At 59.9% G+C, this 15,935-nt stretch overlaps 1 protein-coding gene across 2 annotated transcripts; it reads right to left on the bottom strand.

Annotated features, from left to right (window-relative positions):
* Positions 1 to 10,580: 10,580 nt before the first annotated feature.
* On the bottom strand, positions 10,581 to 15,587 carry LOC128778664 (uncharacterized). Of its 2 annotated transcripts, XM_053908529.1 has the most exons (5): positions 15,082 to 15,587; positions 14,472 to 14,528; positions 14,103 to 14,211; positions 13,313 to 13,782; positions 10,581 to 11,633 (listed from the first exon to the last, which is right to left on the bottom strand). In XM_053908529.1, the coding sequence occupies exons 1-4, from the start codon at positions 15,538 to 15,540 to the stop codon at positions 13,697 to 13,699; spliced, it is 711 nt and encodes a 236-aa protein (XP_053764504.1). In that variant the 5' UTR covers positions 15,541 to 15,587; the 3' UTR covers positions 10,581 to 11,633; positions 13,313 to 13,696. The 2 variants fall into 2 exon arrangements, with proteins under 2 accessions (XP_053764504.1, XP_053764503.1); XM_053908528.1 differs by having other exon boundaries at positions 13,313 to 14,211.
* Positions 15,588 to 15,935: the final 348 nt, after the last annotated feature.

Here is a 15,935-nt window from a genome sequence, read left to right on the forward strand (position 1 = left end):
CAGCCCTACACCTCGAGACTAACAAGGAAGAAAAGAAGTCTCATGGCCTTCAGACCAAACACCTCTGAGTCCTGGTGTCCTCGAGCCCGGGGCCTTCGTGCCCTAGAATCCAGCGGTCATGGCACCCGGTGCCAGGAGGGACCTCCGAGGGCCCCCCCCCAGGCCCCCTGGGGCTCTGGACGGGACTCACCTCCAGCCAGCCCTGATGAGGGAAGCCTGAGTCCCGACTCCAGCGTGTGCCTGGAAGCCGAGCCCGAGATGATGGCAGCCCCAGAGCAGCCTGTGCAGTAGAACTTGCTTTCATGATGGAGGCGAGGCGGGGGCGCCCGGGGGGCTCAGTCCACTAGCGTCCGACCTCGGGTCAGGTCATGATCTCGCGGTTTGTGGGTTCGAGCCCCGCGTCGGGCTGGGCGCTGACAGCTCGGAGCCTGGAGCCTGCTTCGGATGCTAGGTCTCCCTCTCTCTCTAACACCCCCCCCCCCCCCACCGCTCATGCTCATGCTCTCTCTCTCTCTCTCTCTCAAAACCAAGTAAACATTAAAAAAAAAAAAAAACTTTAAATGATGGAGATGATGAGACCATTCCCACGCCAACTGCCCGCCACACACATGGCCACAGGGCATTAATCTAAAATGTAAGAAGCCACGTGTGGAGGGTTGCAGATAAAATGCAGGGCACCTGGTTACGCATGAATTTCAGACAAAAAACGATGATCTCGCCTACGTGTGTCTCACGCGGTATTTGGGACCTATTCACGTGAGACGCACTTACAGGAAGACAAGCGTCGCCGCTCATCTGAGATTCAAATCCGATGCGGCGCCCTGTCCTATCCCCGCGGCCGCGGCCGGCGCCTACCGCACGGGACGGCGCGTCTGCCAGAAACCGAAGGAACGGGACAGCTCCCTGGACGTGCAGGCTGGGGGGTCCTGAGTGAGAGCATGGGCCGCGGGCCGAGGGGCTGCAGCGCCCAGGACGCGCCCTCTCCGCTCGCCGCATCCTCCCTGCACCGTGGGGGCTGGGGGTGCACAAAGGCCTCCCTGCGCCTGGACGCGGCCTCCAGACCCCGCAGAGCAAGGGGCACGGAGCAGTGCCCCCGCTTGAGCACCGGTGCCCCCGACCCAGGCACACACGCGCACGCCCGTGCGCACATACGTGCACACACACAGAGCTCAGCTGCAGGGGGAGCCACACACCCCCAGCGGCAAAAGGCAAACGCAGAAGTATTATAAACACTTACAACCACGCAGACAAAACAGTCTATCGTAGGGGCCCCTCCGCCTCCCTGGAGCTGGGGCGGGGTCCGCCCGGGGAGCCAGCGGCCTCTGTTTGCTCAGAAGGAGGTGTTTTGGTCTGAGGGCAGTCTGTGTGCCCGTGGCCTTTGCCTGCTACCGACATTTCCTGTCTCTGTTATTCTCTTCTTCAGTAAGACCATCTGAAACCCAAAACTTTTATTGCCCCTTTTAAAAAGGCTTTACAGCTCCCCGTCTGCCTCATCCCTGCCGGCTGGCGGGCTGCGATTGTAGTTAGGGAAAGCGGGAAAGCAGCGGCAGCTGCCGCAGGAATTCGCCCTGGGCTCAGCCGCAGGGTCTTGGCCGAGGACCCGCAGGGAGGAGGGCCAGGTATGTGGGCAAGGCCAATTCTGCAGAGTCGGCAGGAAGGCCGTGGGGGCGGGGGCGGGGGGACCCGGCTGGCCGGTTAGCCGGTGGCCAGAGCTCGCTGGGCGCCCCCCGGGGATCCCTCACGGCTCGGCGCCCCGGGGCCCGTGTGGTCCCACCTCTGCAGCAGGTTTCCTCACCTCTGGCCGGGGACAGCAGCCTCGCCCGCTGCTGCACTCAGGCCGGAGGGGGTGAACTGAGTCAGATGCTGGCTGCCCTGGTCTTGGGAAAGAAAACAAGGCAGAAAGAGGAAGCAGGAGTGTGGGTCGGGAGGTCCGGTGTGGAGGTGAGGAAACAGGCGTGGGCTCCATCTCCCTCTGGGACCTCGGGCAAGCCCCCTGCACCCTGCTGGTCCTCTAGGCCTCAGTTTCCTCCTTCGTAAGGCGCCTGCCTCACCTGGGCGTTGCCAAGGTTAAATGAGGTGATTGAAAACAAAGCGCTTAGCACGGTATTGTTTAAGTGGCCTTTAAATAACTGGCCTTGTTTTCGTGATCAGTAGTCTTGGGCGAGCCGGAGGGTAGCAGGCAATCAAGTAGAGGGACCCTTACAGTCAGGGGACACGCACCCCAGATATGGCACCAAATGGCAAGAAAATGAAATGCTTCAAACCAAATGTTTATTATGGACTAAGAATTATGGATCAAGGAAGTAAGCGAGGAAGGCTGCCTGGAAGAGGCGGGCTTGAGACGGAAGCTAGAAAAGCAAAGTGGACTGAACCGTGTGAGCCTGCAGATGCCTGGCTCTTGAGACTCGTCTGTGACGGCTTCACCGGTCCACGGTTCTGAGTCTGACCGTCCTCTAGGCCCTGGGCCTCCCCGGACCCCCTGCATCCTTCCCAGAGAACCGCTGCTGCCCGGCTGGAGAGAAGGATCTGCCCGGCTCGACCGTCCCGGCTTCTGTCGCCGGCATGTGATCCAGGATAAGAGGGACATAGATGGGCCTGGCCTGGCGTGCTCAAGGTCCAAAGGTGGAGGGAGGAGGAGGCCGCCCTGGGCTCTCCTGCCCTCGCTGGGAGCTGGGGTGGGCGGGGGAGGGGGGAGGGCTGCGGTCAACCCAGCACATGAACAGGACTTCAGAGGCAGGCGTGTGCTGGCCTCGGGGTGCGGCCTTGCTCGAGAAAGGGCTGCTGGATGGCCCACGCCTCTGTGCCTCGTCGCCAGTGCTGCTCTGGGGTTTCTGTCTCGCCCCGATGCCTCACTTTACCATCACCCCCTTCCCGGCCGGTCACATTTGCCAAGCAGCTTTCCCAACCTCGGGGCTTCGCGGGGAGCCAGCCACGCCCGGGCTCTGCCTCCCCGGCTCGCACAAGCAGAGACAGAGGTGAGCGAGGGGGTGGGGGTCGGGAAAGACCCCGCAGAACGTGTGCCGTTCGCAGACCTAAGGAGAAGGGAGCGGTGGTCCAGGGAGAGGGCGGAAGGTCAGCGGGGTCTGTCTGGGCACCGCGGGGGCCGTTGTGGCCGCGAGAGCTAGCGGCGGGGGCCGGGCGGACGGGGCGCGGGCCGGGTGCCCGGGGGCCGGGAGGCTGTTGCTGCCATAGCGGAACGTAGGTGGACGTGGGTGACTCTCCACGCACACTTAACCAATATTTGCCAACAAATGGGCGGGCTTTTCCATGTCTTGGTGAGGGCAGACTCCTGGCCCCTTGGAGAGCCCACACTTGATAAAGGGCTAGTCGGTAGCCTGAGAAGCCTCGGCCTTGACCCCTTGCTGACCTGCACTCCAGGACCAGGATGGCGGGGCCAAGTGTGGGAAACGGCTCTGGAGCCGTGGGCCGTGGGTCCCTGGACGACCCTCGGCCCCCAACGTCTCCAGAAGCAGAGACCCTTGCTTATCCTGCTGGGGCCGTCCAGTGACACAGTGGCCGTGTTGGCACCTCCCCCACAGCCACCACCCCCTCCCCCAGGCTGCCGAAAACCTGTCCTGCTCGGGAAGGCTGGCAGAGGCGCACGGACCCTCACTCTGATGGCAAGCCGGCACCATGGGGTCAAGCCGCCATCCGGGCTGGGGTGAGCGGGGTCACGAGGTCCGCATCACGACCCGCGGGCGCTTCGGAGGAGGATCCGGGGAGCCCTGGGCAGGGGTCACTGAGACTCCCCACCCAGGAGGCAGCCAGCGACGGCCGTGACCACCCCAAGTTCAGGGCCGGCTGGGCAGGCTGGGCTGTCCGGCCTGGAGGCCGCAGAGAAGGAAGGGGCCAGCAAGCGCCTAGAGCTACATGACCAGCCCGGTCGCCCTCTCTCCCTTCCGAGAAGCTGGGCCCCTGGTGCCTTCGTTGGGGTTTGTTTTCCTAATAGCTCGGCTGACAGGAGTCTGCTGGCTGCGGGCCCCAGCCAGAGCCAGGCTGTCGAGTAGCTGCGGCCACATCTGGAAGATGTTTGCAGAGACCCCGGCCCCCTGCCCGAGGTAGCGGGCCTCGGAGCAGCAGGCCTTATCAGCTTGGGCTCCTTCCGGGAAGCCGCCTGCCTCAGACCAACAGCCCTGACTTCTGGGACTGGAAGGGGAGGGGCCGGGCGGCGGGGCGGTCCCTGGCCTGGGGCCTCCAGCGGGCTCCAGAAATCCCAGAATGGCAGAACCCAAGATGTCAACTCAAGAGACAACCTCAGAGGCCAGCTGATCCTGCTTCCTGCCAACGCTCGCCCTTCCGTATGGGGCCCCACGACGCCCACGTCCTACGAATCGTGTGATCGGCCCCCATGACGGACTTTAGAGCCGAGAAGGGGCTCTCGAACCTGGGATTGCTTCCTCATCCTCATCCATCCCGGCCACCACGGCTGTCCCCATTGCACAGGTTGGAAAACTGGGGATCAGTGAAGCGTCAGGGTACCTGACATCTCACACCGACCGAGCTGGGACTCGACCCTGTTTGCGGTGGGGCTTCCTAGCTCTGTGTCCTTTCCGCTGCCCCTCACGGCCCCCCTCGTCCTGCTGTGCGATGGCACAATGTGGCACTGCGCTGTGGACCACCCAAGCCACTGGGCACCGCGTCCTTCTGTGAGCACGCAGGAGACGTGACCGGCGAGGCATTGGTGTCGTCCTTGCTGACCGGGAACTCAGGGAGCCCCCCCACCAAGCCTGGTGCATGACCGGCCATGCAGGCAGCACCAGGACGTAAACCGGTTCGTGAGTCAGCAACGGAGCCTGACGGGCAGGGGGCAGAGGGAATAAAAGGCCAACCGCCCGGGGCGCCTGGGGGGCTCGGTTGATTAAGCGTCCGACTCTTGATTTTGGCTCAGGTCGTGGTCTTGTGGTCCGTGAGTCTGAGTCCTGCATCGGGCTCTGTGCTCAGAGCCTGTTTGGTTGGGGTCCTCCCTCCCTCTCTGCCCCTCCCTGCCTCTCTCTCTCTCTCTCTCTCTCTCTCTCTCTCAAAAATAAATAAATAAACCTTAAACATTTTTTAAGTAGGAAAAAAGGGCCAGCCGCCGGCGTGCACGGCGCCTTCCGGACACTTGGGTGCCCTGCTTTGTATGTCCTGACTCGGGCCTCTCCACCGCCCTCTGAGACAGGCACCATGACTGTCCTCGCTTTGGACTCCTGACGACGCCTTCTTTCCTAATTTTCAAGCTATTACTGACCCCTGGTCCTGAGGTCACTCTGTGAGACACCAGTGTGTAAAAAATGGGCAAAGACTGGCTTTATGCCCGGGCATGTGGCTGGTGGGTTTTTGTAACTGGCCCAACGTGTTTACCGTCCGCTTCCTGTAGGAGGTCCAGCAAGTTGAGCTCGTTGGCTTACGAAGTAGATGCCGTCATCACGGAGAGGGAGGTGATAAGACCTCCCACTCAGGAAAAAACAGCTTTTTTTGAAAAACGTTTATTTATTTTTTAGAGAGAGGGAGAGAGAGAGAGAGTAAGTGGGGGAGGGCAGAGAGAGAGGGAAAGAGAGACAATCCCCGGGAGGCTCTGAGCTGTCAGCACAGAGCCCAATGCGGGGCTCGAACTCACGAACTGTGGGATCATGACCTGAGCCGAAGTCAGATGCTTAACCGACTGAGCCCCCCAGGCGCCCCAGGAACAAACAGCCTTTAAAACAATGGGTGCTGGCACCAACGAGACGAACCTCAACCCGTTCCTTGCACCACACCCCCAAATTCACTCAAAAAAACCCCGAAAGCTTCCAGCGGAAAGCACAAGAGAAAATCCTCGTGACCTTCGGGTAGGCAAACGTCCTTCGGAAGGACAGCACAAGGGTGAGCCATCAAAGACAAAAATTAGTAAGCTAGATTTTATCAAAATTTAAAACTTTGGTTCCCGAGAAGCCATCGTTAAGAAAATTAAAAAGACATGGCACTTGGGTGGTTCAATCGGTTAAGCATCCAACTCTTGATTTCGGCTCAGGTCATGATCTCACCGTTCATGAGTTGGAGCCCCGCGTCGGACAGCTCGGAGCCTGGAGCCTGCTTCGGATTCTGTGTCTCCCTCTCTCTCTGCCCCTCCCCCCTCTCAAAAATAAACTTTAGAAAACAAAAACAAAAACAAATCTCCCACTCAAACAGTGAGTTGGTTATTTTTTGTAGCTCTGCCCAATTTTGCTTTCTATATCTTGAGGTCTTTGTTAGTAGGGGCATTCAAGGTAAGAACAGTTATGTCTTCCAATAAATCAAGCTTTTTAAAAAATCGTTAAGTAATGGACTGGGTCTGGTGGTTCTTTTTGACAAAGTGTATTTTTTTCTGGTACAAATAGAGTCTTTTCCAACTTTCCCTGGCCCAGTATTTGCACAAACTTTTCATTTCTAGCCAAACCGAATCCTTTTATCTTCCTCTTAAGCCTTACAGGACTTAGAACCTCTTCTCTCCAGTTTCTCCCCTCCTGACTTAAAGGCCATATTACCTTGTATTTCTGCCCTGTCTTCATTCAAAGCCCACACTACATTGCTATCATCTTTATGTGTTCCAATCTGCCCATCTACACAGCCTTCCCTTTGACTCTCTTCCCTTCTGATGCTCCCCTCCCCCACCCCCACCCCCAGCCTCGGTTCATTGTTTTTCCGCCTCAGATATGTCCTTTAGAACTTCCTCAAGTACACGTCATCCATGGGACAGTTTCTTGATGTTTCTTTGCCTTGATTTTGGCCCCTTTTCCCTAACATTGACTTCTAGCTTGACAGTCATTTGCTGTCTGTGTTTTGACATTATTATTTATTTTTTTTTAGAGCTCCCTGTTGCTGCTGAAGGGTAAGCTCCTGAAAAGGTAATCTATACTTTCTCTCCAACTCATTCTCAAGCCTTCTCTGCTCTTGGGTGTTCATCATTTTCCTCTGAAGTGATGAGGTGAGGACCCCTTTTCTACTCGTCTTGCTTGCAATACATTGGGCTTCTTATATTTGTAGGTGGCTGTCTTTCATTAGATCTGAAACAGTTCCCGCCTTAATTCTCTTCAAATGCAGCCCTGTCCCTATTCTATCTCTCCTCAATGGTCAAAACCCCACTTGGTGACCCATGTACCTGCTCACTTTATTTTCCATGCTGTTTCACGTTTCCCAGGTCTTTACTTTCTCAGGAGTACAGTTTTCCTAACCTCCTTTGCCTTATCTTCCAGTTCAGTAATTCTCTCTTTGATTATGTTCAAACCATCCTCTGGTTTTTAATTTCAAGTACCATGTTTTGTTCTGTTTTGTTCTTTGTTTTACTTTTAGGAGAATGCTTGTTCTTTATTAATGTATTCAAGCCCCCTTCGTTTCTTCTATAAAACATGTTCGTTTTGTGTTTTAGGTCTGCTATTCCTAATATCTGATTTTTTTTTTCTGATCTGATTCTACCGCCCATTGTTTCTGCCAGCTTTTGCTCATGGTGCCTTGTTTCCTCGGGCACCATGAATGGGCACCATTCATTTTTTAGTGAATGTTGACTCTGAACTGCTCATTTGCTGTGGAACTTTGTGGAAATTCCCAGAGGCCTGGCAGAAAAGCAGCTTCCTTTGGAAAGTGCCTGCCTTTGCTTCTCCTGCACACCTAGGGCTCTCCCAGCCTCAGAGCCCTTTAACCGCAAATCCCTTGTTTGAGGTTGGGGGGATACTTGAGGGGATGTGAATTCAGGTTGCACACACATGGGGCCAGCTTGTAATTATGGGTTCCCAGAGTATTTTTCCTCCTCGGCCTCGGCACCAGGGCTTGAGATAAGCACTGTTGATGTGACACCTAAAGAACAGATGGATTTTTCTAGTTTCCCTTACAGCGAGGGGGGACTTGGGAGTCCCCTATTCATGGAGGTGGTCTTCTGTTTCACCCCCAGCATGGCCAGGCTCGGCGCTTTGTCTTCTGTCCCTAGCCCCAAAGGGAGCCAAAATACGATGCTCCAATCCACCTATGAGAACAGAAAAGTTTCAAGTCCCCGTATTCAAAAAGAGAGGACAGGTGTGTCTGGGTGGCTCAGTCAATTAAGTATCTGACGTCAACTCAGGTCGTGATCTCACGGCTGATGAGTTCGAGCCCCCCATGGGGCTCTGTGCTGACAGCTCGGAGCCTGGAGCTCCTTCGGATTCTGTGTCTCCCTCTCTCTCTGCCCCTCCCCCACTCATATATATATATATATATATATATATATATATATATATATATACACACACACACACACACACACACACACACACACACTCTCTCTCAAAAATAAATAAACATTTAAAAAATTCAAAAAGAGAGGACACGTTGCTCTTTGGCCATCAAAACCAGTTAACACCAGAACCAGCTTCAAATCCACCCCAACCTACTGGTGACAACTTGGCTGCGGTCAGCCAATCAGCGGCAGACAACTTGCTGAGGTCAGCCAATCAGCGGCAGACAACTTGCTGCGGTCAGCCAATCAGCGGCAGCCAGACTCCTGGGACTACGCTTCCTCATTTCAAGACCATCCAGCCCCCAAACTCCCCGCTGGGATGCCACCCTTGATAAAACTCTGCTCCGGGCCAGCAGTTTGCTTTGCTCGGGAGGTCTGTGCCTCCCAGTTGCGGTGCTCCCTGGTTTCACAAACAATGCATCCAGGCTTTTGTTCCAGAGGTGGCTTGGTGGCCTCATCCCCCTACATCTCAGAGCACAACCAGCTTCAGTGCGCCACGTTCCTCCCTGGGGCACCCCCTTTTCCCATCCTGGCCCGAAGATTCTGCGCCCCCTAGCCAACGGAAGATAGCATCCAAGACGGACATCTTTTAGTCTATCCCGAATTTGTAGCGGCTTTTCATACTAAGAAGAACGGAAATCTTTTGCCTTTATTTTATACGTGAGCGAAAACTGAGGCACAGGGACGCTCAATAAAGGGCCGGTCAATCACAGACTCAAACCTCGGAGCCAGGACCCTCTGGCTCCAGGGTCCGTGCACTTAAACTCTGCCATCGTCAACAAATGAGTTAGTAATTGGTGAATGTATTCATTCGCCAGATATTCATTGAGCCTCCTCGAGACGCCAGGCACTGCTGGGGCACCAGACATACGGCAGGGAAGGAGACGGGTGACATCACTGCCCTCCGAAGCTTATATTCCAGTGCGAGTGGGTGCAGCGGTGAGTGGAGGACGTCTGCAGATCCCTCCTCTGCAGAGGCCAGCAGCGGCAGTCAGACGTTCTGCATTCCAGGAGGGACCAGTGCCCACGTTGGCCAATCCGGCTGGACCTCAAGGTTGGGACCACTCTTCTAAGGCTGCTGGCATTTCTCTGTGGGGGACCCAGGTGGCCATGACGAGGGAGTTATGAGCTCTTCCATCGGAAGACAGGGCCTCCTCCCCTAACTTTACAAGCCTGAGCAAAGGGCATCCCCTGGGCTGGGCCGTGGACAATACTTCCGAGCCCCCGAGCGTACCTGGGAGCCCTCAGGGAGTCAACAGTTTTCCCGAAACTCTGCGAGCCAGGCAGGTCTTGGCCTCTGTCCTGTTACCCCAAAGGTCATAGGTCCCCAAAAGGGCCCCGACACCTGTGTCCCTTGGTCAGCAGAGCTGCCGGGGAGAGGCTGGACTTTCTGGACGATGTCATTCGGGAAACAGCTGGGCACAGCTGTGTCCTGAGGACACTGTCCCAGCCTCGCCTGGAACACAGGCTCAGATGCCATTGCCAGCACGGGCCCTGCTCCAGGAGGCCAGGCCAGGCCAGGCCAGGGGACGGCGTGTCCCGGGGCTCGGCTGGCCCCCATCCCAGCCTGACAAAGCAGTCCCCCGCCCCCCTCCAGCCCTGTGGGTGGGAGGATATCTCTAGCCCCAAACCAGAGGAATGTGCGAGCTTCTTGTCTGGAGGCTTTCCCAAGCTGGGTGACTTCTGTGGGGTAGGGCCACGTGCCGGCGTCCCACAGTGTCTGAGAAGAAGCCTGAAGAGGGGTTTGTAAGCTTCTGGAACCCCCGACCTACTCAGGAGCCGCCACTGAGACCTGAGGACTTGGTGAAGCCTGTCCCCAGCGTCCCGCCCACCGCCCACTGTGCACTGAGACCTCTCTTGGTGAACCGTCCCTCCGATGGCCCCTGCCCAGCGAGATGCTGGGACCGAGTCACCCTTCTCGGCTCAGGTTCCTGCTTCCAAAGTCCACACTGCATCACGCTGCGGGCCTCGTCCAGTCTGCACGCCTGCCAGCGGACTGGCCTCACCTGCTCTCCAGTTTCCCCTCCTGTCAGGTGGCAACCCCACCCCCAGCATATACGGAGGGACCGTGTGTGTGTGTGTGTGTAGGGACCCGTGCGTGCACACACACAGGCTGTTCCCTTCGTGCACATCTCTGCTCCCCGACTGGTAAAATCCTGCACACCCTCCAAGACCCGGCCCTTCCATGAACCCCTTCCTCCGCTCATCGCGCCCTGCTGAGAGGCGTCGTGCACCCACAGATGCGTCCGCACGTGCAGAGCCGCGACCAGCGGAGCCCCTGCCACGCCCCGCCCCCCCCCCCCCCCCCCCCCGGGCCCGTTCCATCCCCAGCCCTGCAGCCAGCTGGCCTCCCATCAGGGACGACGGATGCAGAGTTTTCTGTTTTATTAACTTTTCGTCATTTTTTACCACGTAGGCAACACACGGGTGACGATTCTAGTTTGTGCAAAGCAACCGTTTAACCTTTTCGAAAATGGCCCCCGCCATTCACGTGTGTTGTAGGCAAATTCACACGTGCAGATGAGTAAAAAGGCCATCTGACTCCCCTGGAATCTGAGACACCCTCCCCTGCAGACACCTCCACGGGGCTGTGGCTCAAGGTTCGCGCTCCCTGTGTGAACCCATTCGATCCTCTCCGACGCCCCCCGAGTGGGGGGGTGAGAGTACCACCCCAGCTGAGGCACCAGACGTGTGGGGGGAGGCAGGCGCGCCTGCCCACGGTCAGGGCCAGCTGGAAAGTGACAGGGCAGGACCGAAACCTGCAGAGCCCACGGTCTGGCCACCGTGGTTCCGTGTGGGCACCCACGTCCATCTCGGCAGGACCAGACCCTCCCCCGACCGCCTCGCTGTCTCTCTCTCTAGCACCTTCCGAGCTCTGGGGCCCAGTGTTCTTTCCCGAGCCGTCACGTCCCGCACGGGCAGGTCAGCCCCGGCCGAGACGGGGTGGACAGGAGCTCGAGGAGGGGGCCCGGTGTGGCAGGACTGCGCCCCCAGTCTGTGGCCGGCCCGGGAGCCCTTCCCCCAGGCCAGGCCGCTGCTCCCCCAGTGGCCACCAGGATTGCAGCGCCCTCCCACCCGAGGAAAGGCCAGCTCAGCTTCCCAGAGGCAGGAAGGGGGGGGGTGTGTTCCGGGTCCTCAAGTTTAAGATCAGGCTGGCCGACCTGGGGTGGGGGGAGGGCCGAGCATCAGGAGGCCACGCACAGCGAGGCCGCTGCCCTCAACCTGTCGCAGAAGCTGTGGGCAGTTCTAACCGGGCCAAACCCGGCCTGCCCTCCCCGAGGAGGGAGCACGAGGTCTTCGGGGTGCACCAGACAAAGTGCCGGGTCCTCCTGGGGATGCTCAGCCGTCAGCCAGCCTCCTCACTTCTACCAGGGCTGTCGTGGGTGGGGGCGTGGCCTCCGAGCCGCCCAGGGACTCCCTCTGCCAGCATCTGGGAGCTGCCCGGAGAGAGGCGCGGGGCTGGCTCCACCCAGGTTTGGGGGCCACCCGCCTGCCTTTCAGGGGCCAGCCCGCATGCTCGGAGCTCTTGGCCCCGAGGCCTTATGTCTGAGCTTTGAAAAGAAGGAAGAGACATGGCCAAGGCGGGAGCGGGCAGTTTCTCAGAAACAGGGGTCCGGAGGGCACTCAACCTTTATCCTGACAAATACGAGTCTGTGAAATGGAAGACGGCGAGGCAGGAGCGGGCATCCTTGCCCCCCCACCCCCACACTAGAACACTCAAGTGCAACGCGGCTCCCCGCCCCCTGGACACACGGAAGCCGGGTTCCACGTCCCAGCCAGGGGACAGGATCCCTGAGCCCCCTGCCCACTCTCAGCCCCACCTGCAGCTCGGCTGCTCCTGGGGACGATGTGAACGTTCTGGATGGCGGGGGGGGGGGCCCTGACCCCCACAACCGGTAGTCCCTTCCCTCGCCACCGTGCCCCAGAAGGTCCGAATCCCCCATTTTATCCAAGCCCACCAGCCAGTCCCTTTAGGGGCAGCGGGAACTGGATATTCATCCTCCAGGCCTGCAAAAGCAGATCCCATCGTTACCGGCAAGAAGGAGCCCGGCTTCGCAGAAGAGCCACTTGCTTGGGCAGCTAATCTGTCGTCTCCCACAGAGGAAAGCCCGTGAGACCCCAGGCCTCTGTTGGTCTCCTGGGTCACAGAGTTGCTGCGAGCCAAGCTCTGCAAATACACAGACATTCTGGGTACACCCGAGACGAAGCCTTCAAAGGTCAGGGGTGGGTGAGGGCGGGCACCCTAGCTGCTTCTTCCCCTGAAATTGCAGCCGTAGGTCCAAATACATGTGGCCGTCCAGGGCGACAGGACGAGCTGTGGCCGTGTAGCCACAGGGACATAAGATCTTCACACGGGCACACGTGCGGCATCTACGAGCATCACTGCGCACAGGCCAGGTCTGAGCGTCCGAGGCCGGACCCCCACCCTCCAAGCCTGACTGCTGTCCCTTGGCACCCCGCTCGGGCTCATGCTGTAGCCACACCTGCCGGTCACAGCCTCCTCCAACCCGGGACCAAGTCACTTCCCACCCTGGGGCCCTCAGAAGGACCTCCCTCCCCACGGCCTCCCCATCTGGCTGGCCCCACGTGTTTCTAAGCACTGAGCTCAGGTATCCCCTCATGGCCAGGAGGCATGCCTGGTCCCCAAGCTGGGGACCTGAGCCTGCCCCCGTGTGCCGCGTAGCCCAGGTGCACTTCCGTCCATCCGTCCGTCTGTCCTGCCCCTGTCCACCCCGCAGTTTGGTGGACTTTCACTCCCCCAGCGGACCAGGAGCTCCCTCAGGGCAGGGCGGATCTGGATCCCACTGCCCGCCTCGTATTCGAGAAGCTTTGGGGTATGAGTGGGCCGGGACCAAGCCAGCCTGTCAAGCAGGAAGTAGGGTCACTTTGTAAAAAGCCTTTTCCTCTCCTGCGAAACAGGACAAGAAGCCCCCCCCCCCCAACCCCCACCGCTGAACTTGCACAGGATGGCGTTCCAAAAGCACCAAAAGTGACAGCTGTAAATAAAGTCTCACTCACCCCAGCCCTCCCCCAGCTCGCCAGGCACCCCCAGACGTCCACCCCCGGGGGGCCTGGCCGCAGCTCAGCTCCCAGGCCCCCACTGCCCACCCCTGGGATGCCCTCGGGTCTCCCGATCGAACATATTCTACGTATTCAAAACCATCAGCAAAACACGACTCAGAATTCAGTCGTTGCTTTTGGCGGGACGTCCACGCGGCAGCACAGGGGCCGAAGATAAACTAGAGAGACACGGGGACGGCCAGGAAGGACAGAGCCAGACTGTCGCCTACACACGGCGAGCCAGGAAGAGTCCCACCGTGCGACCAAATGTAACGTCACGCTTGAGCAAGCAAGGCGGCCGTGTGCTGGCCGGCTGCGTCCCCAGAGACGGCGCTGGCTGAGGCCGGCAGGGGACATGAACCCCAGGGCGTCTGGCCGGGGTGGGGGACCTGCGCTGACCCTTCCTGGCAGCAGACAGGGAGGGAGCTCACCTCAGCTGCTCAGATCAGACCGTGTCCATCTCCCAGGCAGCCGCCTTCTCTCCCGCAGGCCTCGGGTCCCCGCCTGCCACATGAGGGCTGACAACAGACGGGCCAGGTGACGAGCGCCCATCCAGGACCCCGGGCGTCCAGCTTGGGGCTCCGCCTGCACCTGCCCGTGCGGACCTCCCCGCTGTCCCCATGTACACACGAGAAATAGAGGCTCACGGAGGGGAGTGGTTCACCAGATCTGCCCAGCAAGGACTCAGCCCCAGGCCGTCTGGGCACCCTGCCAGGCCCCCGAGGCCGGAGTGGGTGGGGGTCACAGCAGTGCCCTGAGCAAGGGGTTAGCCAGCGGGGCGGGGAGGGCCTCGCCCTGGCCTTTTCCTGTCCCCTATCAAGCCCGGAGCAGGACGTACCTGATAGTGCGGGTTGGCCGGCACCCCGAGAGGGTCCCCAAGAATATCCACCAGGAGGGTCCGGCCAGGTCTTCGGCGTGGCTCTCTGGGGCCTGGCCCCCAGGACTGGCTGCCGGAGTTATGAAGAAGGAGGCCCATCTGCTCACCTGCCGTCTGCGTGCCCCTCTGTCCCGGCTCCCCTCCCCACCTCACGGAGGACACGAGGCAGGAGGGCAGTGGCCGGGGGCCCAGGCCCCATGGCCGCGCTGGGTCCCCGGCCACTTCCCGGTTCCCTGTGACCCGGAGCCTCCACCTCTCACAGGGGGCCCGGCCAGGCCCCCAAACCTCTCTACTCAGGAAACGTGACCCTCCCTGGACACTCTCACCTACCCCTCCGGGCCAGAACTGATTCACTCGGTCACCTAACTGCGAGGACAGCTGGAGGACCTTTTAGGAAGGGGCAGAAAAGAACAGAGACAGCGGCGTCGCCCCCCCCCCGGCCCCCCGGCCCTCGCGGGCTGCGTGACCCCCCCCAAGGACGCCCGGCCGGAGAGCGGAGAGCGGCCCGTCTCCCACACGCTCTCTCCAACAGCAGCAGGGGAGACCCCCACCTGGAGCCTCGACGGGCCACTCACCCCCTCCCTCGCCCTGCAGACCCCCAGCGGCCCTCCACCAGGCTGGGCGGAAGGACGCCCACCTCGCTACTGCACACGCTCCTGCAGGGAGGCCGCGGGGACTAAGCACACAGGTGCACACCTACACAGGTAGGCTGCCCGCCCCCAGCGACGCTGACAGCCTGCTCAGGAGCGGTCGGCCAGCCCCACCCCAGGCCCCAGGCCCATCGTGTCACCCTTGGCGATGGGCAACCCACCCGAAGCATATACTTTCTTCACCTCAGGCATCTGGCTGCCCCGGTATCCCTGGAAATCGGTGGGGTGGGGGGGGCGGTGGTGGGCGGGAGGCAGGAGCCGGGGCAGGAAAAACCCCAAGTGGAACCCACGGCGTTTATAAAACCGGTCCCTGAACGGGATCCTCCTCGCAGGTGCAGTTCCCAGAGTTTGTGGCCCCAGCAGAGCCCTGCCCCTGCCACACGCTGGGCCTGCAGGACAGGAAGTGAAGTGGGACAAAGGAGGGCAGTCTCAAAGTCACTGTGCCGGCGGTCAGGCCTCCCGACCCCGGTAGCAGGTGGGGGGTCAGCTGACAAGCAGAGCTCCCGAGAGCCGCCCCGAGGTGCTGCTGACAGGTCAGGAAGGCCGCTGTCCAGCCCCCAGGCCTCGGCTCCCTCACCCCCAGCTGAAGTGCCCACCCCCACTTTTTCAAGAGGCCCCTCCAGACCTCCAGGATCCACCTCCACACCCCTCCACCCGGGAAGTCTCTGAGGCCCCCAGAGCCCCCACTCACTCCCCACCTGCCCTCTCCACTGGGCTGAATCCACGCAGCGGTGGGGGACAGAGGGCATCTGCCGCTCCCGGCACACCAGCCTGGACACACAGGTGCGTGCTTTGACTCTGAGAAGCCAGAGGAGCAGGGAAAAGAAACGTCACCCCCGGGGGGGGAAGTCTGTGGTTGGGGCTCGCCCCAGAGGCCTTCCCTTCCCCGGGGAGGGCCAGCCCCGAGCTCTCTGGGCGCCCCCGCCCCGTCCACCTTCCCGTGTCTGGCACATGGTGTCTTGATAAGTATTTGTTCAATGAGGACAGAGGGGTCCTGGTGCCTCCCGGTCCTAACCTGAAGGTCCCACGCCCCTCCCATCCTCAGCAACGCGTGCCTTCCTTTTGTCAAGGTCAAGGACGGGGCCACCATGGTGCAGCAAGACTCCAGTGACCCTGGGCAGTGTGACCCATCACCACTGCCCCC

Source organism: Panthera pardus, unplaced genomic scaffold, assembly GCF_024362965.1.
Source record: "Panthera pardus isolate Hobbes unplaced genomic scaffold, ASM2436296v1 HiC_scaffold_20, whole genome shotgun sequence".
In the NCBI taxonomy this organism is placed as follows: Eukaryota; Metazoa; Chordata; class Mammalia; order Carnivora; family Felidae; genus Panthera; species Panthera pardus.

Excerpts from the sequence above, each read along its gene's own strand:
- LOC128778664 (XM_053908528.1), bottom strand. The coding sequence starts at position 15,540 with ATGCCCTCTGTCCCCCACCGCTGCGTGGATTCAGCCCAGTGGAGAGGG. Across the intron at positions 14,529-15,081 it reads GGACCGGTTTTATAAACGCC|GTCCTCCAGCTGTCCTCGCA; the intron begins GTGGGTTCCACT and ends CCTTCCTAAAAG. Across the intron at positions 14,212-14,471 it reads ATCAGTTCTGGCCCGGAGGG|CCAGTCCTGGGGGCCAGGCC; the intron begins GTAGGTGAGAGT and ends TAACTCCGGCAG.